The sequence below is a fragment of the Alosa sapidissima genome, chromosome 19 (assembly GCF_018492685.1).
Source record: "Alosa sapidissima isolate fAloSap1 chromosome 19, fAloSap1.pri, whole genome shotgun sequence".
Lineage (NCBI taxonomy): Eukaryota > Metazoa > Chordata > Actinopteri > Clupeiformes > Clupeidae > Alosa > Alosa sapidissima.
Genome location: NC_055975.1, coordinates 18,974,767 through 18,997,822, shown reverse-complemented (window position 1 = coordinate 18,997,822; position 23,056 = coordinate 18,974,767). Strand labels below are relative to the sequence as shown.

The following is a 23,056-nucleotide window of genomic DNA, read 5'->3' as shown; positions in this document are numbered from 1 at the left end:
CCCCCAATACACACACACACACACACACACACACTTCTGTAATTTACTACAGCATAATATCAGGCTATCTCTAGCTAGGTCTCAGTAGGCCACATGTCTCCAAAAGCTACTACGTAGAAGGGAGGTCAGGGGGAGGTGTAGAGAGGTCCCTAATTATTACTCTTCCTTCAATCTTTCCCACTGCTCCATCTCATATGTACACAATTACACAGGCTATGTGGTGGAACTTCACTTCTGTAAGCCTAAAAGCCTTGCCTATGTGATTTTGGCTGTACTAAAAGGCATATTGGACTGAACTGTGATAGGCAAGAGGCATAACCTGCATCCAGGGAGTCAAAGAGACTCACATAAGAAGGTGATATGTTCTTTTCCATACAGAGAGCATCTGGGACTGATCAGTGGACTCTCGCATGATTCTGCTGTCAAAATGAAAAAGTGAGCCAGCTATTTTTCCACGCTGCCCATATAAAGAGGGCTCAGCTGCCTTATTTACACAGAGGAGCCAATCACTGACAGTGTCCTGCCACCTTCACCAGTCTTTTGCCACAAATGACCCTCACACTAAGATGTGAGCTTAGTCTGAGAGAGAACATGATATGAGCTAGAAACTCAGCCATAGCCGAGTGCAACAGGCCTTTCTCCCTTTACTCACACGATAAAAACACTTCACTTCATCAGTTGAATTTGAGGACTTTGAACCTACAGAGGTCCTGTCCTTTAAAGTAGATGGATTAAGAGGCTGTCCGCTTCATTTGGCTAGCTCACAGTCCTGTCACACACTTGAAATACCATTTCATCCTTACTCTTTTGAAATAGGCAACATGCTGATAAGCTCATTTTCCTCTCTCCCTTTCCTTCTGACAGGAATGTTGTCAGTTCAGATGTTGCGAAGAAAAAGTCTTGCAAAACACTGACTGGTCTCCCTCTTAGTCACACTCACACACTCAAGTTTATAAATCAAGCATTATATAACAACAATAATTCAAGATAATATAATGTTTTTTTTATATATATATATATATACATATATATATATATATATATTGAATGAATGAATTACTATTAACTAATATTAACTATTAACATTGTCATGCTGTTACTTAACTGCCGTTCACTAAGCACAGGCACACTAAGGTCAACTCTTCTGTTATGATGTGTTAATCAGAGTCCAAAAATAAGAAACCAACTGTTAATCAACAACTATTAATCCCCCACCGAATGGCCATGAACAGAAGGAAGGGAGCTTCTCAGATGCGTCCGGATCATCCTGTGCAAACAGGTGTAGTTGGCACAGCACCCAGGTCTGGCTGGGTGGCCAAAGTTGTAGGCAAGCCGTGGAAGGGTTGATGAGAGGAGATGGGGTGGGGTGGGGTGCAGTAGAGTGGGGTGCAGGGTGATGTGGTATGAACTGTGGCGGTGACTCAGAGAGCCAGCGGAACTCACTGTGGCTCTTTGTTGGTGGCTTTATGACTCATCTTTCTTTATTAAAAGTTTGACACCAGGGACCCTGCCACTGTCAGGAGAGCAAAGAGACCACAGAGAAAATGCCTGATGCACCAATCTTCTCGAATACTCAGAGTTTCACTCGTGTTTACACTAAAGCACAAGTGATTCTTGTCAACAAATATGATTGACCTGAGTATGACCGTGTTTTCTTTGCTGGGCACTCGTGCTGTTCTTCGGTGCAACTCAGTGTAAAATACGTTTCTTGTCATAAGTGACAGATGGCTTACGACTGAATATGCAAACGCGGACGCTACACTCTAGTCTAGAATTGTATCATACATCCAAAGATCCATCGCATATATAAATTGTAGCTTAATTGTATTTCATGTAAACATCATTAGTTACCTTGTAGACGTCTCCATATGTCCCACTGCCGACGCGTTGAATCAGTTCAAAGTCGTGCTGTGGGTTTCGGCGTTGTATCTCGCCACTTGGTCGGGGATAGATGTCCATTGTGGCTTCCTTGCTAGTTGTTAGCTATCGGTTTCTTGTTGCTGTTTCTTGTTTACATTTACAAGAGGTTCCAGGCACCAAATGAAGTATTCCGCAAAGAAAATTAATGTCTAAAGATAAGTGGTCCTTGGTGGTCTAACTACACATCGCCACTCCAACTTCCAAGTAGGGATTTTGGTCCATTTCCTGGTCGTCAAAACAAAAATAGAGTGAGAGCAACGTCAAATGGCAATACAACACAATTTCAGACTTGAACATGTGTTTAACATTGTATGGACCACGTAAATATTTCTTGAATTTCCCCTGGGGATCAATAAAGTATCTATATATCTATCTATCTATCTATCTATCTATCTATCTAATAATTGCAACATTACAACATTACATTTCCATCAGCAAGAACTACGATCATTAGGTTACTTGTTTAATTCAGATGGCGAACTCCTCTATAACGTTAACTGCTCCGTGTTTCATGGGAATAACACATTTATCTAACGTATATAACATCCACACACTTCACATTACATCTCTCGAATAAAGATGGAATAATTGACTGTTATCGACGTTTTAAGTTACTGTTAAACGATCGAAGAAGCTTCCTAAGAAGCATCTCACCTTGTAAGTCTCGTTAGTGGCCCTTCAAATGGGCTGCATAACTTTTTTATTTACTAGTCCAAGTAATTACGTAAATATAACCAACGTTTACAAATAATGAGTCTTAATAACAGACAACTGATAAACTAGCTAACGTTAGCATATGTAATGTTAGCTATACATTGACGTTAACGTGAACGTTACATGATTAAATACAGTGACCTAGCCAAAGTTAGCACATCAACATCAACGTTAGATGGTTCTGCTAACGTTACAAAGCGTTAACGTTAAGTTAACGTTAGCTCGTTGGTAAACACTAGTTACCCCACTCTATCACATGTTATATAATTTACTAATTGGAGCAATAAGTGACGGCTAACGACAATTTGATTAAGTTCAACGACCACGAAGTAAAGTAACTTCGGTATAATGTGCCTGGAAACGCACAGCAGGCAAGCGACACAGAGATGGCCACTTAGCTAACTCTCTCCCTGCATCTTCATAAGGTTAACCAAGCCCTGTGGGTAGCATAGATCCACTATTCCCTGGCTTGCAGTGCCTGCATTCTGCTAGCTAGCTAGCAGAAATCTCAACAGCTTTGAAGTTAACTGCCTGCCAAGCTAATATTATGAATGTTTAGGAACTCACCTTTTTGCTTGTTAAAATCAATTATACACCAAAATATTGACTTATATTTCTTCCTTTAAAATGCAGCAATTTTGCGTCGAAATTTACATCCGAACGGCTGTCTCGCAGAGTTTGACGGAGGCTTGAACTTCTCTTCCACAGACAACTCAAATGCTACAGAACGAGTCTGGCTAGCCAACAGTCAGCTACCTGGCTACTCTCCACTCCCCGCCTCAAGACGTATGTCACTTCCTCCTGTGCAGAGCAAATAGTTTGAAGTTGTCCACCTAACCTTTGTCAGAGAACAGTGTGGCCTTTACTTATCAAATGAATTTACAGTAGCTTAAACAAAGTAATCCTAAACTTGTGTCATGTGCACAAGCATGCACAACATTGTTCCACTTTATTTATTTATTTTTATATGAAATTGCTATCATTCCCTCCCCCTCCAAAAATTACAAATTGCTATCTGGGTTTTGAAATGGCCACTCTTCTGGCCATTAATATAAGAAATGTAGCCTACATACACAAAAGCAAAAATAATATTTGAAGCTTTTGTAAATGCCGCCATCTAGCGGTTGTATCACAGGCTTGCCTATCGCCCACAGGCTCTCAATATTGAAAGCTCAGATGCATTATTAATAAGACTTGACATTTTGTACATTTATTTTCATAGTGATCATGTCCACAGTCTCCACACAAATGCAAAAAAATAAAAAAAATCTCAAGTCTTCCTACGCAGATTGGACGATATATATCGTTTGATATCAGCACAGTATCAGCACAAATCCAAAGAAGTCTTACATCACCCTCTAGAGGTTATTTAATTGTTTGCACTTTCTCGTCACCCGAGAAATAGCATCATCGTCCTTCTCTGGATGAGAACGAGCATCTTCGGTTGTGATCTGGGAGAGTAGTTGCCTCATGATTGGTGATTAGGCTATACTGTACCACTGATACATCCTTGAACAGAGGAACAGAGATCGACATCCAGCAGCACAATGGCTAGGAATCGTAAAGACAGAGACAGCTGGGGTAAGTGCTCGTTTTGTGATGTACCGCCTTGGTTGTAGCCTATTTTTTTTTTTCGTGAGGGGAGACGCACCTTAGTGATGTATGCCCGCAGTTGCTAATATTCTCTATCGTAGCCTATCTGACTAGATTGGACCAAGTCGCTTCTTTCGGATGGCCCTTAAATAATTTCATTAGAACGCAGTGTCGATAGGCTAGGCTATAGGCGTTATGTCGTCTTTTATCCATCAGCAATTTATAAGAGGGGTTTCCTCGCCCTTATTTTCAGCCACCGCAACGGCCTAAACTAGCTTCGCATCGTCACTGTTGCGATAAACACTCTCCGAAAGACATGTACACCCAACACACGCAGTCTAAGCTCGGTGCAGGCCAAAGTCATGGCTTGTTTTGTTCTTTTGATGGTTGGTGCTTTATTGTGATAAATAAAGCCCTCTGTGGTGCGTAAATAGATGTGGCCTATGCAAGTGGTCATCTTATGGTGTTTATGTAGCACTGACTTAGCGTCAAGACGAGATGTGAATAGGCTATGTTACAGGAGCTTCCCTTTGAACATTTAATTGAACCAATAACACGAGTGGAGCCTGTCATTCGTGATATAGTATTTTACATTGATGCCTCATAATCAGTAGCCTATGCGTGAAATGTCTAGCTTGACAACAGGCTATGATCGTTTCAGTATGTCACAAAGATTTTTTTTGACGGAGTCAGTGAGCAAATGGCCAGAGGCACACAGTTTGGGGGTCTATAATATGGGCTATACAGTATCATTAAAGGAGCAAAAGCAGTTCTGACCCACATAGCAGCTGTGGGGTAGGTCTGGGCTGCGTCTGAACCTGAGATGATGATCATTAAAGGGTGTGTGTGTGTGTGTGTTTGGAGCAATAAGCCTTTGGGTTATGGTAGTGATGCTCCAACCAACGTGTGATGCGCTCTATTCAAAGAAGCACAGAGGGGTTTGAGCGTGAATAATTTACAGTGCTCTGTATGCTGCATTAACCTTATCGCTACTGTTTTATTTTTTGTTTTTGTTATTTTGTCTGTGTGTGTGTGTATGTGTATATATATATATATATATATATGTGTGTGTGTGTGTGTGTGTCCGTCCAATCTGACAATATGACAGTGGAATAATAGGTTAATGAACTGCTGAGAAGTGAAGATGTCCCAGGAGGTTCCATAGTTATAGGCCAGCTGTTCTTACACCTGATACAGAGGGTAGAATAAGCCTAAAGGAGAAACAACAAAACATAGTTTACAGTTGTATTGAAGGAAGAGGTTGAACAGCCTAAACCAGTCTAAAACAGTAGGCTATTTGTGTTATGTAGTAGGCCCACCCATTCCAACTTGATGATGGATTTGTAAAAGGTGTACCTGAAGAGTGCTACCAGAGTGAATGAGCAAGTGCAGTCCATTTTCCATATCTTTCCTCGTGCTCAAATAGATCACTTTTAAATAACAGGAACACGTGTAATTACAAAGACTTCCGACCTCCCTCAATGGATCAAGAGCTGGGACTTTGTAGCTATGCTACACTCATTGGGACTATAAAAGTCCTCCAACTTTAATGGCAGAAGTACTCAAGGTTATTTGGTTGTGGGATAGGGATTAGATGTTCACCAAGGGGTTTTAGGGGTTTAAGCATAAGGATTGGGTACGTTCTCCCGTGAGAATGCTTCATCATCCCTGCTAAAGACATTCTGATGACCCAATATGATTGTAACTTCACAGATAGCAAGCTAGCTCCCAGGTCATTATTGAACCAGGTGAAGATAGGTTAAGTGAAATCAATTAACATTCGCCAGCTAGAATGAATCTCCTCGGGCTAAATGAATCCAATGCCCTTGAGAATGATTGACCACTGTCTTATAATGAATCAAGACAGGTAGAGGCCATGGACTGTTTGCCCCAAGTAGCACTTCTGCCTTAGGAGGCCTTGAAGCACTTGTTATTCTCACTGCAGTTTTTCTGCAACAATTTGAAATTCTTACTAGTTTGTACTTTTGTCATTCTGTTGAGTTTCTTATAATTATTTTTTGTCCTCTGACTGAATACACAAACACACAACACATTAAATCAGAATTGCAGGAATGTGAGTGCATTTTCCACCTGTTTTTATTTATTTATTTAAATCACATACACATACACAATACAGATAGACACACATGTGCACACACACACACACGCACACACACACACACACACACACACACACACACACAGAGTCTCCCACACTCAGTCATGTATTTGTGGCGGGGCCTAACCTAAACCCATCCCACACAGCCTCATCATGGCCAACAAACAGCCAGAGAAATAAGAGAAGCCACTCTAACTGGAGTGAGTCACTCTAACCGGAAACTAATGCTACCATCCAGCTAGTAGCCTGTTGTCAGGAGCAGAGCAACTGATCGATGTTGCTCACTGTTGCTCACTGCTGTTTTTTAATCCATCTATGGAGTGATGTATTGATCTGAAGCAACCTGTAAGTGAGACATTGGATGTACAATGCAATGAGATGCTAGTTTACATAAATAATGATGCTCTTAAAGGAGAATTCCGGTGTGATATTGACCTAAAGTGTATTGAAACATGATACCGAGTGTGAACGTATGTCTCATAGCCCATCTAACGATAAGTCGAGCAACGAGTAAGAATGAACAGCTATGATAAGGGATCAGATTCCAAAAATAATTCAGTGGAAATGCATGGATTCCAGTTTCTTCCAGTAGCAGCAACTGGAATCCATGCATTTCCACTGAATTATTTTTGGAATCTGATCCCTTATCATAGCTGTTCATTCTTACTCGTTGCTCGACTTATCGTGTCTAAATTCAAGATGGCTGCAAACGCTAAACTTCGTGAAGATACTGTCTGTATAAATCGTCTTGTAAGTAAACTACCAGTGCTTTTTCAAAGTTCTCAATGTCTCGTTTTAAATGTCAGGGCCCTCGGAAGTCTACCAATGAAGTGTGGAGATACATTGAGCCTCGTAAATGGGTGTAAAACAGTGATTTATTTGCATGGCTAGCCCGATGCCGAAGCACCACTATTGAAAAAGATGTTGGTAGCATCGGCTAACTAGCGCCAGATTTTGGAGTGCAGGGGACAAGCCGAGATGGGCTATGAGACATACGTTCACACTCGGTATCATGTTTCGATACACTTTAGGTCAATATCACACCGGAATTCTCCTTTAACAGTGGGAGGTCTTGTAAGGTTTTTGGGTTATGGATACATTTGATGGTGATAACAGTGAAACGGAAATGGGAAGGGGACAGACATCCCATAATAGGAGGTCTACTGTTGAGATTAAATAGTTTGAGATGCCTGTCTCTATGTGTGTGTGTGTGTGTGTGTGTCTAGTGTACATACGCGATAAAATAACAAATTAGTTAATGAAATAAAAAAAAAACACTGTAAAAGGACATGGTGGATATTGTCATTTCATTGGTCTGAAGATCTCTTCCTGTTTTTGTTGTGTTTTTTTTCTTCTCCCAGGCTCGTTCACAGATAAAGGCATATATGATTGGAGCTCAGAGGAGGAGGAGCCAGATGGGAAGGCGCGGCCTGTGCAAGTGCTGGTTGTCAAGGACGACCACTCCTTCGAGCTGGATGAGGTGGCCCTCAGTCGCATCCTGCTGTCGGAGGAAGTGAGGGACCGTGAGGTGGTGGCTATTTCAGTGGCCGGAGCTTTCCGGAAGGGCAAGTCCTTTCTCATGGACTTCATGCTGCGCTACATGTACAACCAGGTGAGTGGAGGGAGAGCAGGTGTCTGAGGAGGCAGGAGAGAGGCATCAGCAGAGACAGGGGGTATTTGTTTAGACAATGTGTTACAGTAATTCAACTTAAATGATCAGAAATTTGTCATGAAATGAACTTCAAATGTTCATGAATGCTCACTAACTTAGCTTCAAGTAAGATTCAGCTCCATAATACCCCACACTCCCTATTGTTTACCTTCTTTACTGGTCCTTACAGCTACTATTTTACACGTTGATTTTGTTACGTGTAAATTTCTATCTGCTGTATATTGGGTATTGTGTCCCTTTGTTAATCCACACTGGGTGTGTCCAGATGTCTTTCATGGCTAATTTCTCCGTCCATTAATCTGAACCCCTTGAGGCCCAATCACTGTTTCTCTTTGCCATTCATTGAATTGATTTGTGGAGATGATGACCCATGGCTATTTTACAGTATATGACAGAAAACAGAGATAAGCTTTTCTGGCTGGTTGCTGGATAATGAATAATGTACAGTATGTGATGTACATTGATACAGAATAGCCATGTCATGGTGTCTGCTGATGATATAGGCTTGTTAGCTTGGTCAGGTTTCTACTGGTGTCTTGGTTATGTAAGGATAGAAAGTCTCAGACCACCCAGCCTAGTGTTTGTATGTGTAAAAATGAACATTCAACTTCTAATATAAGAGTTGTGCATGTTTGTGTTTATGTGAATGCATTTGTTTGTCTATAGCTGCTTTCAGACTTACGTGTAAGTCTGCATGTTCTGCGGATATCAAGCAGTTGGGCCGTATATCTGAACAACATATCCCGACATTTGGAACTCCGAACTTAGGCGGCTCTTACACTACTCCCCTCTTAGTATTTCAGACGGACATTATGTAAATGAGCTCATGTCTGAACGAAGCGAAGAACATGCGGAGATTCTGTTCATGTGCGTGTTCGACCACGTTCAACCTGTTCAACCACACAGAGGTTCTGTTCATGTGCGTCGGTGTCGTTCACACATAATGTCCGCATAATGTTCGCATGTAAGCATCATATCTGAGTCACCCAAAAGGACACCTGTTTGACAAAGATCTGCATATAGTGTGGAGGACATGTCTGAAGGCAGTTTATGACTTCATATGACTGAATGTGGTGTTTATGTGTGTGTGTGTGTGTGTGTGTGTGTGTGTGTGTGTGTGTGTGTGTGTGTGTGTGTGTGTGTGTGTGTGTGTGTGTGTGTGTGTGTGTGTAGGCTTCAGAGAATTGGTTGGGTGATCCGGAGGAGCCTCTGACTGGGTTTTCATGGAGGGGAGGATCTGAGAGGGAGACCACTGGAATCCAGATCTGGAGTGAGGTCTTCCTAGTGGATAAACCAGATGGGACGAAGGTAAAAACCGTGTGCGCACGAGCACTTTCTCTCTCTCTCTCTCACACACACACACACACACACACACACACACACACACACACACACACACACACACACACATTCACACACAGACACACAGACAAATACACATTCTCTCACACACACACACACACACACACACACACACTTGAAATTTCTTGAATTTCCCCTTGGGGATCAATAAAGTATCTATCTATCTATCTATCTATCTATCTATCTATCTACACACACACACACACACACACACACACTCTGTTTGAAACATTCACGCAACGTAGTTCTCTCTTTCACACCAACCAACATGTGCAAGAGCCCATTATCGTAATGCCAATTCTGTTAATGTAAGTGGGCGTATGTTTCTCGCACTGTATCCCACCTGCCCCTTGCACAGCAGCGGTGAGCGTCTTGGGACTTGTTTTTTTTCCTGTCCTCACGTGTTCTGGCGTCCTGCTGTCCTGCAGGTGGCCGTGCTGCTTATGGACACCCAGGGGACATTTGACAGCCAGTCCACTCTGAGGGACTCTGCCACAGTGTTTGCCCTCAGCACCATGATCAGTTCCATGCAGGTAGGAGGCACTCAAGGGAATTCTGCATTCTTCGTGTCAACCTGAAAGTGAAATTGGACCCCTCATCAGTGGCAACTAAATGTGCTTCATATGGTTTTCTGTGTACCTTGTCTGGCACTGTTTATATCTAAACCATGCCCTGTGTAACTGCTCCTGTATAGAAGTTCTGTTTAATGTTAATGCTATCCACGATATTCGTGAGCCAACAATGAGCATCGCCATGATGCTTCAGTATTCAGAAATCCGTTTTTCTATTTCTGGCCAAAGCTGCGTTGTATTGATTTTTTTGTGATGGTAGGCAGTGCCTGACACATCCTAAACCATGTAAAAGTAAACTTAAATATTTTTTCTGTCAGTCATATATTATATAGAATATCCACATTGAGTGCAGAATTGTCAACATTACGAAAGAAAGTTGGAGAATATTCTAGTTAGGCTGCTGATACTACTAAGTTATTATGTCTGAGAGATGTGTGAGATTTGCCTATAAGGACTTTGATTATGAATATACAGAAGATGAAAACCAGACGGAAGGAAAGCATAATTTCCTGCACATAGCCTGTATTTAATGTAGAGGTATTGCATTATACTGTATGTCTATGCAGATGAGTTAAAAGCATGCCATATAGTAATTCATGCACTAGCAACAATATTAATAAAATAAATAATAAATAAAATTGTAAAATATTTTAAGTCCATTTTTTGCAGTGTAGCAATGCCCATACTGTATATTACTTTTGTATATCAATTTGCATAGGGACTATTTTCAAAATTGTAGTTCTGCAATGACTCTGACCAACCAGTTCTAAATTATGCTTTAGTCCCACTGAACTAAAATGCATCTATATTAACATTCGCACACAATCCTGCCTTTAGGTGTACAATATCTCCCAGAATGTCCAGGAGGATGATCTTCAGCATCTACAGGTGGGTGAATGCTGATGATGCATTATGAGCTCCAAAGTACCAAATAGTCCGTTTTATATTCACACACACACACACACACACACACACACACACACACACACACACACACACACACACACACACACACACACACACACACACAAACACTTAAACAGAGGGCTGGTTTTCATAATTTCTGCTTGGTTTGGTCATTGTCTCCACAGCTTTTCACTGAGTATGGTAGACTAGCCATGGAGGAAACATTCCTGAAACCATTCCAGGTGCTCATTCTCCTTTGGGAAATAGCTTCTCTCTCTGTTTCTTTTTCTCAAGATCCAAATTATCTAATGTTTTGAATGTGTTTTCAGTCCATGATCTTCCTGGTGCGGGACTGGAGCTTTCCTTATGAGTTCTCGTATGGTCAGGAAGGAGGGATGAAGTTCCTGGAAAAGAGACTAAAGGTCAGAGGTCACCACAGCAGGATTGCTTTGTCATGATTACACAGACCATACAGCCCACTTTCACAAAGACATATTCAGCAATACCACAAATGTTTACTAGAGTATAAGTATATATACTCTTTTGATCCCGTGAGGGAAATTTGGTCTCTGCATTTATCCCAATAGAGGGCGCTAAACTGGCCATTTTAATACTTGTGTGATGACTATTATGATTTTATTTTTCATTTAGATCTCAGAGAACCAGCATGAGGAGCTGCAGAACGTGCGGAAACACATCCACTCCTGCTTCACAAACATCTCCTGCTTTCTGATGCCTCATCCAGGCCTCAAGGTGGCTACCAACCCACACTTTGATGGACGACTTCAAGGTGCTTGTCAGACTTTGAAAAACAAACCTCCTCTGTCTGTTTAAAGATGCATTGCACAATTTAGTTTGACAAAACATTGATATGTGTGCACAACAGCTAATCAGATTACAGATTGCCTATGTTCAACTCTATGCAGTGACTGGGTGGTGAAGCCATAAATCCTATCTGTGCTGACCCGTGCTGTGGTCTCTCTCCTCTCTCTGGCAGAGATTGACCCCGAGTTCACCAACCACCTGCGTGTGCTGGTGCCCTGGCTGTTGAGTCCGCGCAACCTGGACGTCAAGGAGATCAACGGCAGCAACATCACCTGCCGAGGCCTGCTTGAGTACTTCAAGGTGAGCAACTCTCTCTGATGACCCTCTCTTACTATGACCCTTGTGACTGAGAATGCAGAGTTTTTGTTTTCATCATGCTCTGTATGTAACCTCTCCAAATCTATTGGTAGGATCCTTATGGCTTAATTGAGAATGCATTGTGGTGCAAGTATTGGTTCCAGGAAACATGGCTTTTCAGAAAAGCAGAAATGCTGATTTGGATAAGATGTGTTGTTAACATTGGGGGGAAATTAATAGTGAGTGAAAATGAAATGTACTCTTTTTTTTAGGCATACATAAAGATATACCAGGGGGAAGAACTGCCACACCCCAAGTCCATGCTACAGGTACTTTAACCAGGTCTTATTTCTGCATGCATGTCACCTTAAAGAAAGAGATTTTTTACTGAATAATTTTAGCAATTATATGAGAATGCTTATGCTGTAATCCTTCTTAGACTGCTGCAATATTGATAGAATCATTTTAAAAAAATGTTCCAAATAAAATGTATGGGAAATCATACTTACGAAACAAACAAATCACTCTGTTTCCTACTGTGAAGAAACATCAGACAGAGAAATATCAAAATCTCAAGATCAGATATTTTCCATCATTGGGTTTACATCACATGTATTTTCTGTATATTTTTGTGGATGCATTCATTCGAGTGTTTGTTGTTTGTGTGAATATGTATCATTTGTAAAGTATTTCTTGTCTCTACAGGCTACAGCTGAGGCTAATAACCTGGCAGCTGTTGCAGCAGCCAAAGACCTCTACAGCAAGAAGATGGAGGAGGTGATCTCTCCATTCATCATCACTCCTTCCAAACAACATTTATTTAACCTTTTAAGTGTGTTGTAATCATCATCATCAGTTATTTGATATGTTTATCCATATTTCCATCTCTATTTTCATCTGTTCTTGCCTGCCGTCATGTCAATCCTTTCTTTCATTTGTCCATCACCATCCATACGAGCATTGTTCATTGTACGACGGAGTATTAGGGCCACACATGAAGAAAAAAAATATTTTTGCCATGGCGAGATTAAACTCGACATGTTGACTTTAAACTCGACATTTCGAGAATAAAGTTGAAATGTTATTTCGACTTTAATCTCGACGTGTCGACTTTAAAGTCGCCATGTCGACATTAAACTCGACATTTCGAGAATAAAGTTGTAATAGCATATCTACTTTATTCTTGACGTGTCGACAAGTCGACATGCTGACATTAAACTCGCAATACAGTTTAAACATAGCCTACACACATGGATGGATTACTGCACGGGCCTACCGGGCCCAGGCCCAGGGGCCCAAGGGGTCAGGGGGCCCTGAAGCCCAAGCCATTGCATGGAATCATTGCCTCAATATCATCACATCAGGATGTAGGCTATTGAATTAAAGTATTGGCCATCCCCAAAATGCACCAGAATACAGGAAATCACATCGAACAAATTAAAAAAATTTGGGGAAAGTTAACACATATGCAATAAATGTATTTATTTTTCACATATATGCGACAATTAGTGGGGGGCCCTTTATACATCTGGGCCCAGGGGCCCGTAAATTCATAATCCGCCCATGCCTACACAGTTTAAGCTATGTAGCCTACACTAACACACAATATGTTACTTGAATAATGGGCTTCAAATAGGTGTTATTTCAGATAGATTGTTAGATTGCAGATATTCAGATAGATTGCGTCTTGTCTGTTAACTAGGCCTACTCATTGCCGTCATCGTGAAGTGCTGTATCTCGCGGTTATGGAAATACCATGCACTATGCCGTTTAGGCTATATAGCTAGAATAATACATGTATCCAATGATATAATGTTTCTGTACAAAATGTTATTTCACTCTGTTTTACGTGGGTAAGGCCACCGCACATCCAAATAACTGCCCTTCATGACCCACAGGCCGTCACTCTCCATAGGTTAACATGGCAAAACTCATTTTTCTAAAACTGCTTTTCCATGTCTCACCTGCAATAAATATAGGAGGCTATAAACACAGGTATAGCATAAGCATATATACTACTTTGATCCCGTGAGGGAATATGTGTGCATGTACTTTATTTATGCACTATGTCTGCATGTGCGCATGTAGGCTACTAGCCCATGGGGTGGTCGGGAGGACAGTTTCATTCATCCCTCCATAGACATTCAGCAATAGGCTGTTTTGCATCCATTACAAGCAATGTGAAAGTCTAGGATTAGGGAGAGCGCCTAGTATGCCTAGTCTAGTGCATCAGCATGAAGTTGAACCTTTAGATGAAAAACACTCTTTAATAATAGGCCTACAATAAATAAATAAGCCGCTAATGACGTTTAGGCTACTTTTGACCATCGCATTTATCGCCTGTAACTCCGTGATAAGGACCTAACAGGAAAGTATTTGGCTGAGCAACAGAGGTTAATATGTTCTATGTTTTGTCCACATGATAGGCCTACAGGCCTATGTCTAATCATCGTTACACTCGAAGAAAACTATGTTTCATTCGTCCTCCCTTTCAATCGTCCCGAGCGGTCGTTCTCTCTCCAAACTAACTTATTCTCAAAATGTTGAGTTTAATGTCAACACGTCGAGATTAAAGTCGACATGATATTTCAACTTTATTCTCGAAATGTTGAGTTTAATGTCGACATGGCGACTTTAAAATCGACATGTCGAGTTTAATCTCATCATGGCAAAAATATTTTTTCCTTCATGTATGGCCCTAATACTCCGTCGTATCATTGCCTGTGACTGCCCACAAGTTTATTTATACGTGACCTGATTACCTGTGTTTCTAATGCATCAGAGTATGATTTTGTGTGTATATATGTGCCAATATGGGGTACATTCCACTTCTGCACTTCTCACTGATGCCACTGACTGCCCACAGGTGAGCGGTGGTGATCGTCCCTTCCTGGCACCCAGCGAGCTGCAGGCGCGCCACGTCGACATCCGGCAGGAGGCGCTGGCCGTGTTCCGCGGCGTCAAGAAGATGGGCGGGGAGGAGTTCAGCCGCCGTTACCTGCAGCAGCTCGAGGCGGAGGTGGACGAGCTCTTCGTGCAGTACATCAAGCACAACGACTCCAAGAACATCTTCCATGCCGCGCGCACCCCCGCCACGCTCTTCGTGGTCATCTTCATTATGTACGTGGCTGCGGGCATCACGGGCTTCGTGGGCGTGGACGTGATTGCCAGCGTGTGCAACATGGTGCTGGGCCTGGCACTCATCACACTCTGCACCTGGGCGTATATCCGCTACTCGGGCGAGTACCGCGAGCTGGGTGCCGTCATCGACCAGGTGGCTGGCGCACTCTGGGACCAGGTGAGGCTGACGCTGTTTCACAAATGCTCATGAATATATACCATCGTTTTATATAGAGACTTGAGTGGGTGTCAAAGGATAAACAGTATGCATACATTATGTAGTATTATGTTGCATTTCACAATCTTTTACACAGACACTTTATACACATATTTCATGCAAGATTTCATAAAATAAAGGCACAGCAACGAGAAATGTAACAATGTATTCATAGATAATCATTCTTCCACCAAGAAATATATTTCCTCTATCAGAATGGTTGCCAAGCAACTTGGAGACGCAGCTACTCTAACTTTTGTATGAAGTTGTGGTAGCACAGTAATATAGAACCAAATGCAGTCATGGTGTATGTTTGTGCTGAATTTTACAACGGGCATCGAACGTGATTCAGCCAATCATAATCAAGGACCCGAACTATCCGTTTTTAAAGTTTCACTTTAATTGCATGCACACATACAGTATAGACAAATCTATAAAATTGTTTACCTTAACACACACACACACACACACACACACACACACACACACACACACACACACACACACACACACGGGTCATATGTGCTAGACTGTATTGATGAACACAGGCTTTCCTGTGATTTTTTTTTTCTAAAGTAGAATACTTCCCAGTCTTCCCATGTGACCAGTCAGAAATAGTAATCTACTGTGTGTTTAACAATAAAGAAGACACACAATAGCCACAGTTGGAATAAATGTAACAATAATGTTTGTCTTCTCTTTTCCTGTAGGGAAGTACAAATGAGGTGAGTCCACAGGAGCAAATCATCAACTCTGCCCTTCATAGTCCAACATCTGGAGGCATTGGTTGGGTATGCTATTGTATGATACCAACTGGGTTTTGTTAACTGTTGTAGAAGTTAATTCCTATTTTACTACCTCTGAAATATACTTTTAAACTTTTAAGGAAGACCGATGCATGATTTCAGTGTAACTAAAGCCCTCTCAAAATACTTTGCTAGTCAAAATATAGAATTAAGCCAATCTAATTATTGAGATGAAGCGCTGATTCAAGGAAAAAATGAATACTTGTGGTATAAAACTGATAACCTTGATGGAAGCAGAAAAAAGAGAAAAACAGTTGTATAGAGTGCAGTGGAAGGCAATGAATGAAATGGAAATAAATACATTATAAAATTGAATAAAAATAAGCCAATGATGAACGTCTCCTTTGCAGGCTCTTTACAAGCTGTACAACGCAGCAGCCAATCACCGCCACCTTTACAACCACGCCTTCCCTGGCCAAGGGCAGGATCAGCAGGAGGAACAGAACAGAAGGAGGAACTGAGCGGCAGACCGCAAAGGATCAAAGGTCCTGCCAGGAGCATGATGGACAGTGGGACGGTGGGAAGCGGGTGGGAGGGAGGGAGGGAGGGAAGGATGGAGAGTAGAGTAAAAGAAGGGGAAGAAAGAGAAAGAACATGGGAGAGAAACAGAAGCAGGTAGTGATCGGAGGCGAGAGTAAGAAACCGAATTATGAAGGGGGTTGGAGAGCATGGGATATAGGACAAGAAAGGAGAGAGAGAGATAAAGAGAGAGATAAAGAGAGAGAGAGAGAGGGGGGGGGGGACCACACATACCCAATGGGCACTTCTACTCCAGCAGTGTCTGGAGCCGTCCGCTGATGCACTCACATCTTTTAGGCTTAAACACAAACAAACCTGGGAGTAAACATGATGCCCGTCTGCCTCCGCCAAATCCTCCCCCAACCTCCCACCCTCCCTTCACTTGGCAAATGGCACTCAGGCTTGCATTGAACCTTTACAACCCACAAATTGTCATTATCGTCATCATCATCATCATTCTCATCACACAGCCAATATTCCTCTGTTGCTGGAACACCTGTAAATAAGCCATCCACCACCTGGCGGAGGGATTGGGGACAGGGGTGAGGGGAAGCTGTTGCGTTCACACAGGTAGTTGGTTGTAGCTGCACCACTTTCACAGGTCTTTAGGGACTTGGGGTAGATTTGTTTTTGGAAAGGCCAGCTAATGGTTCACCACTGAGAGGCATAGGACTAAAATCCTGGATCCTGTCTAATGATAAATAGCAGTGAGCTCCGGAAAACAGTGCAAGGTTTGAGCAAAATGGTCAAATGATGCCAAGGTGATGTAATGATACACATGGTGTTACAAGATCAGTAGCACCTGGGACCTTTTTGGCAGAAACACCTCTGTCTTTCCCTGGAATGTTTGGAGCCCCTGTGCAAATATGGACTCTGGGTCCTCGGTGTACAAAAATATGTTGTTTGATCCAAAACATTTAGCTCTCTTTAAACGGGTTACTATTATTGTTACTACTACTGCTATTATTATTACATATTTGACCGAGCTGATACTTTGCGTCTGAGATCACTCAAATACGCACCTTTACAGTAAGCATGGTGAAATGTCTCTGTCCATTCTAGATCAACTCGTCCTTGGTGAGGTATACTGTACTTAAATACTTAGTGTACTTTGTATTGTGTGAAGACCATAGGGCTTTTTTCTGTTTTGAGTTGATGTAGATAGAACAATTGTGTGCCAAGCTAAACTCAGCCAACACTGCGATGCCATCACAGCCGCTTTTGAATGACAACCTGAAGAAGCAAACACACCCACCATGGGATTCCTACCTGATCTGACTTCGATTCATTGACAAACCGCTTCCCCTTTTGTGCTTATCTGTAACACCCTTTAGACACAATTGGTTTCAGGTTAGGATTTGGAGTTAGGGGTAGGATGGTTCCAACCAGTTAGTCACATTTACGCACGAATACACACACACACACACAAACACTCACACACACACACACACACACACACACACACACACACACACAAATACTCTCAGGTTGAGAGCTTTGCCTAATACTGCTGTCTACAAAGTTGTACTTTAGGCTATGACTAGAGTATGTTCAGTGCATTAGACTCAGTATAACATTAGCTTAGCAAGGACTTTTGTACATTCAAGGTTGTAACCACAAAAATACACATTTGCACATATGAACACAAACTGCTGTCATTCCCGTATTGCAGCTATGGCATATGTAGAATGTAGTCCAACAAGGAATAGCTGGATTTTTAGACAAAAGTCAAGGCGCAGCTTTAGCCGTCTGTCAAATGTTAACTCATATTTCATGTCACATTCGAAAAGTGATATTGAACCACAGTGCTTAATGTCAAATGTGCTAAAGCACTCCATACACAACCATTTTGCTTTACTTTATTTTGCGCTCCTATATAATCAGCATCCTACTGGTCATGTGTTCTCATGTTTGCCTCTCTCACGTAAAGCTAAAGCAGTCACACAGGTTTGGGACCTTTGTCTGCCTCACTGTACAAACAAAGTGTCCTTCATTTCTGTACTTTTCCATTTTCTCCTCTTGATCAAGGCTGCCTCACGAGTGTACTTCAAATAACTTATCGAAAATAAAGTCTTCATAACTGGTTTAAAAAGGAAACTTCTGTCTGTGAGCAGCTGAAACTAGCTTTTACGTAACAGATTTAAGATCACTTTGACTCGGTTAAGAGTCACTTGGAATCAACATTCTCCTCTAAAAACAAAATCTGAAAACCATCAACTGTTTGTTGACCACATGCAGTGGGTTTACCACATTCTATTCGTTTGCTTGTTTATTTCTGTGTATTGTTTTGTGACTACACCCCACCCCCACAGTGGTAATTGCATGTGGGAACACTATGGGCTCTGTAACGACCCCCCCTCTCCCCTTCCCCCCACCCTGCTCTGTGTACGCTGATCCCCGTGACCTTGTGGTGTCCAGAATGCTTGTTATGTTTGGCCCAACACCTCCACCCCACCCTCCCTGATTTGGTGGCTTGTCGCCCTATCTAGATTCTACGGTGTTGATTTGTAAGTTTTGACATTTATTTATTGTTGGATGGGGTGAAGGGTGGGGATCTAGTGAGATGTTTGGTGTATATATTATACAAGTTATTGGAAAGAGATTTTCTGCTTCACATAAATATTGTAAATTTAAGTGTTTTGGGTTGGATCGGTTTCTTTTGGTCTGTGATGGCGGCACGTACAATGGGATTAAGGTCAGTTTCATCAAAGTCAATTTGGAATGGTAGGCCCTATATTGAAGGTTAAATGAAATATGGTTGCACTGTAACAGATAAGAACTTCATATGTCGTGAATAGAGACTTTATAAGACATTTATAAACCACAAATAGCTTATAAGTATCTGTGAGCTTTTATGCTCTGTATATAAAGGCTTATGTATGAAACCTGAGTGTGTCATTCAGTCTTCATGTGACTTTTTGCTGCAAAACATGCTTGTTTCAGCACTGTCCTTCATGCTGATCATAACAGATCTTCAGACATAGCAGACCATCTTTTTGTTAAATGGCATGTCCCGTCTGGAATTTCAAAACCATAGGTGTGCAAATATCTGAAAAATAATTGACATTCTAAAGGGTGTATCACAATAGAAAATTCAACCAAGCAGTTGACCTGAGGATTCTATTTTGAAATAGATCTCTTTGTCAGTTGCATCCTTAGGTATGAGCTACACCAGGCGCGTAACTGAAGCGTTCCGTTCGCGACGCGTAATATCCATTTTAAATGAATGGTCTGAATGGAAGTAGCTACACCAGACGTGACGCCCCACTGTCACGTCTGGTGTAGCTACTTCCATTGATTATAATGGAAGCTAATTGTTGCAGCAGACGCAACGCGAACGGAACGCTTCAGTTACGCGCCTGGTGTAGCTCAGACTTGACTGAAATATTTATGATTTTATTGATTCATTTTGTTTAATTGCTTAGACTATTGGTCATTTTTGTATTTTAAGATATTTAGAGGTGGGCAAAATTGAGCAGACTTAGCAATTGTTCTAGACTGAGATGGAGAAGCTGAAGAGGAGCAGTGGCCGGGAGGTTGACCAGGAACACAGGAGAGGACGGATGAGCAAGTCGACCTGGCCAACCCCCTGGAGTGTGAGTTCAGACTGTAGATGAAAGAGACAGGATGTGGTGGAAAAGTAATTTAGCCTAGGCCTTTGTTTCAAATGTACCACACTGAAAAAAAATAATAACCCATTGGATTTACTTGGAATATGAAAAAAACCCACAATAAAAAGAAAGTGCAGTCATTTAATTCCACGATTCTGCTTTTGCTTATGCACTGAAAGCATAACATAACATACAACGCAGCTCCAAAATCCTACTGGTTTGTAAGCATATCACTAACATTAGGAAAATCCATGTGAACTCTTTTGGTATCACTGATACCTGCTTGATTACCACAGTGTTCTTGCAAAGGCTTATGGGAACACAATGAAGTGAAGGCACCAAGGGGTCACATGTGACCATTTGCCTTCCAGGTAGAAGTTCTTTACGTACCTCATATTCAGGGATGGATTACTGCACGGGCCTACCGGGCCCAGGCCCAGGGGCCCAAGGGGTCAGGGGGCCCTGAAGCCCAAGCCATTGCATGGAATCATTGCCTCAATATCATCACATCAGGATATAGGCTATTGAATTAAAGTATTGGCCATCCCCAAAATGCACCAGAATACAGGAAATCACATCGAACAAATGAACATTTTTTGGGGAAAGTTAACACATATGCAACAAATTTATTTATTTTTCACATATGCGACAATTAGTGGGGGGCCCTTAATACATCTGGGCCCAGGGGCCCGTAAGTTCATAATCCGCCCATGCTCATATTCATCTTACATGATTCTGTTAGATAAATTCATTGCTGTGGCAAAATTATTTTAAACGGGTTACCATTGTTGTTACTACTACTGCTATTATTATTACATATTTGACCAAGCTGATGATACTTTGCGTCTGAGATCACTCAAATACGCACCTTTACAGTAAGCATGGTGAAATGTCTCTGTCCATTCTAGATCAACTCGTCCTTGGTGAGGTATACTATACATAAATACTTAGTGTACTTTGTATTGTGTGAAGACCATAGGGCTTTTTTTTTCTGTTTTGAGTTGATGTAGATAGAACAATTGTGTACCAAGCTAAACTCAGCCAACACTGCGATGCCATCACAGCCGCTTTTGAATGACAACCTGAAGAAGCAAACACACCCACCATGGGATTCCTACCTGATCTGACTTCGATTCATTGACAAACCGCTTCCCCTTTTGTGCTTATCTGTAACACCCTTTAGACACAATTGGTTTCAGGTTAGGATTTGGAGTTAGGGGTAGGATGGTTCCAACCAGTTAGTCACATTTACGCACGAATACACACACACACACACAAACACTCACACACACACACACACATACACACACACACACACACACACAAATACTCTCAGGTTGAGAGCTTTGCCTAATACTGCTGATAAATTCATTGCTGTGGCAAAATTATTTTAGTTGAAAATCTTCATAGCCAGACCATTGCAGTCAACAGTATAACTTTGTAATGGCCCTGAAAACAAAACTATTATGGCTTAAGGACTAGGGCAAGAAATATGGGAGGTGTTGGGTAGATCCAGGTTTTTGGCATGAATGATGAACACTCAAAATAACACAGTACATTAATACAATAACAAACTGTGCATATCCTGAAACACGCATGGCTCTGTGAGATGCCTGTTCAGTTGAAGTGTTTATTTTCATAATGGTTCCCTCCAGCTTGGTAATTTGTATACACACAACACATTTGTGTGAAAGCCTTTGCCTACCTATTCAGCTACAGTAGATTCTGCACCAAATTATTTTTGTGTAACTAATGTGTCCATGCAACTTAAAACAAATGAATGTGTAAATACACATCACATATCCCAAAAGGATGCATTTACACTCTTGTTTGGAATGGGCTCATAGATTGCATACCTGTTCTGTTTCAACTCCAGACAAGTTTCCACATGGTCAATGCAAGCTGCGCACACACACACACTTTTAAATAAAAATGGAAAGCTGATTAATTACAGTTCTTCGGGGAGAATGTGCATTACCATTCAGCAGTTCAAACTTTATCCAATTCTGGTTTCCTTCAAATGATATATACAAGCCATTATGGGAACACATTTCCTGTCTGAGCTTTACAAGAGCCATTATTTCAACACACCTATAACACACACACAGTTCCCAGGTGTAACACACATACGCACTGTCCACACACTGTGTGTGTGTGTGTGGGGGGTCATTCCACATTAAATGAGCTGATATTTTGGAAAACTTTCCTGCTTGACCCCCCTTTATGTTTTCTTCTTTCATAGGAAGGTCTGCAAGAGGTTCAGGTGGGAGGCCGTGTTTTTTTTTTTTTTTTTTACATGTAATGACCCTGGAGGAAGTGGACAACACGTGAGAGGCCTAGGAGAAAGAGTGTCTTTACACAGTCATTCTCCTTTCGTCCCCAAGTGTCAGAGCTGCGACTGAGTCTAATCTGACTGGAGGCTGCAGCAGAACATCAAGAGACATGGTGGAGACCAGGTGTTTGGGGAGTGTCTCTTCCTCGGTCAAAGAGTAGAGCATCTGAACACACACACCCCACTAAAGTGTACAATATCTGGCATCTCCACACTCTAAAATCAGGGTCAAAACGCAAAATCTTTGCCACCAACATATTTCAGCCTGGACACAAACATAGGCATAGACAGGATTTCTTTTTTTTTTGTATCGTAATTAAATACATTTTCTTCCTTAAAATACAGGGGGCATAAGTAAGGACACCCCTATGTTAAATTCCCATAGAGGCAGGCAGATTTTTATTTTTAAAGGCCAGTTATTTCATGGAACTGGATACTATGCATCTTCATAAAGTTCCCTTGGCCTTTGGA

The 23,056-nt window shown here is 41.6% G+C and overlaps 2 protein-coding genes across 18 annotated transcripts in view; one reads left to right on the top strand and one right to left on the bottom strand.

Annotated features, from left to right (window-relative positions):
* map4k5 (mitogen-activated protein kinase kinase kinase kinase 5) overlaps positions 1-3,394 on the bottom strand; it is a 48,520-nt gene extending 45,126 nt beyond the window's left edge. For 4 of the 15 annotated variants that reach the window (XM_042073187.1, XM_042073189.1, XM_042073193.1 and 1 more), the window contains exons 1-2: positions 3,202-3,393; positions 1,852-2,145 (exon numbers count right to left, since the gene is read on the bottom strand). In XM_042073187.1, coding sequence (XP_041929121.1) covers positions 1,852-1,959 — 108 coding nt within the window. In that variant the 5' untranslated portion in view covers positions 1,960-2,145; positions 3,202-3,393. Of the gene's footprint in view, positions 1-1,851; positions 2,146-2,574; positions 3,036-3,201 lie in introns of those variants that run through there. The other 11 variants (XM_042073198.1, XM_042073199.1, XM_042073201.1 and 8 more) reach the window with 6 other exon arrangements.
* Positions 3,395-4,036: 642 nt separating this feature from the next.
* atl1 (atlastin GTPase 1) lies at positions 4,037-22,886 on the top strand. Of its 3 annotated transcripts, XM_042073204.1 has the most exons (15): positions 4,037-4,215; positions 7,708-7,958; positions 9,192-9,326; positions 9,809-9,913; positions 10,790-10,840; positions 11,044-11,100; positions 11,188-11,280; positions 11,510-11,648; positions 11,856-11,983; positions 12,253-12,309; positions 12,686-12,757; positions 14,847-15,278; positions 16,028-16,108; positions 16,474-16,608; positions 22,496-22,886. In XM_042073204.1, exons 1-14 carry the CDS (start codon positions 4,182-4,184, stop codon positions 16,582-16,584), a joined length of 1,746 nt encoding a protein of 581 aa, XP_041929138.1. In that variant the 5' UTR covers positions 4,037-4,181; the 3' UTR covers positions 16,585-16,608; positions 22,496-22,886. The 3 variants fall into 3 exon arrangements, with proteins under 3 accessions (XP_041929138.1, XP_041929139.1, XP_041929137.1); XM_042073205.1 differs by lacking the exon at positions 22,496-22,886 and having other exon boundaries at positions 16,028-16,042; positions 16,474-16,646; XM_042073203.1 differs by lacking the exon at positions 22,496-22,886 and having other exon boundaries at positions 16,474-16,646.
* The last annotated feature ends 170 nt before the right edge of the window (positions 22,887-23,056 follow it).

Coding starts and splice junctions, on each gene's coding strand:
- atl1 (XM_042073204.1), top strand. CDS start 4,182: ATGGCTAGGAATCGTAAAGACAGAGACAGCTGGG. Junction 11,101..11,187: donor CATTCCTGAAACCATTCCAG/GTGCTCATTCTC, acceptor ATGTGTTTTCAG/TCCATGATCTTCCTGGTGCG. Junction 12,310..12,685: donor ACCCCAAGTCCATGCTACAG/GTACTTTAACCA, acceptor TTGTCTCTACAG/GCTACAGCTGAGGCTAATAA.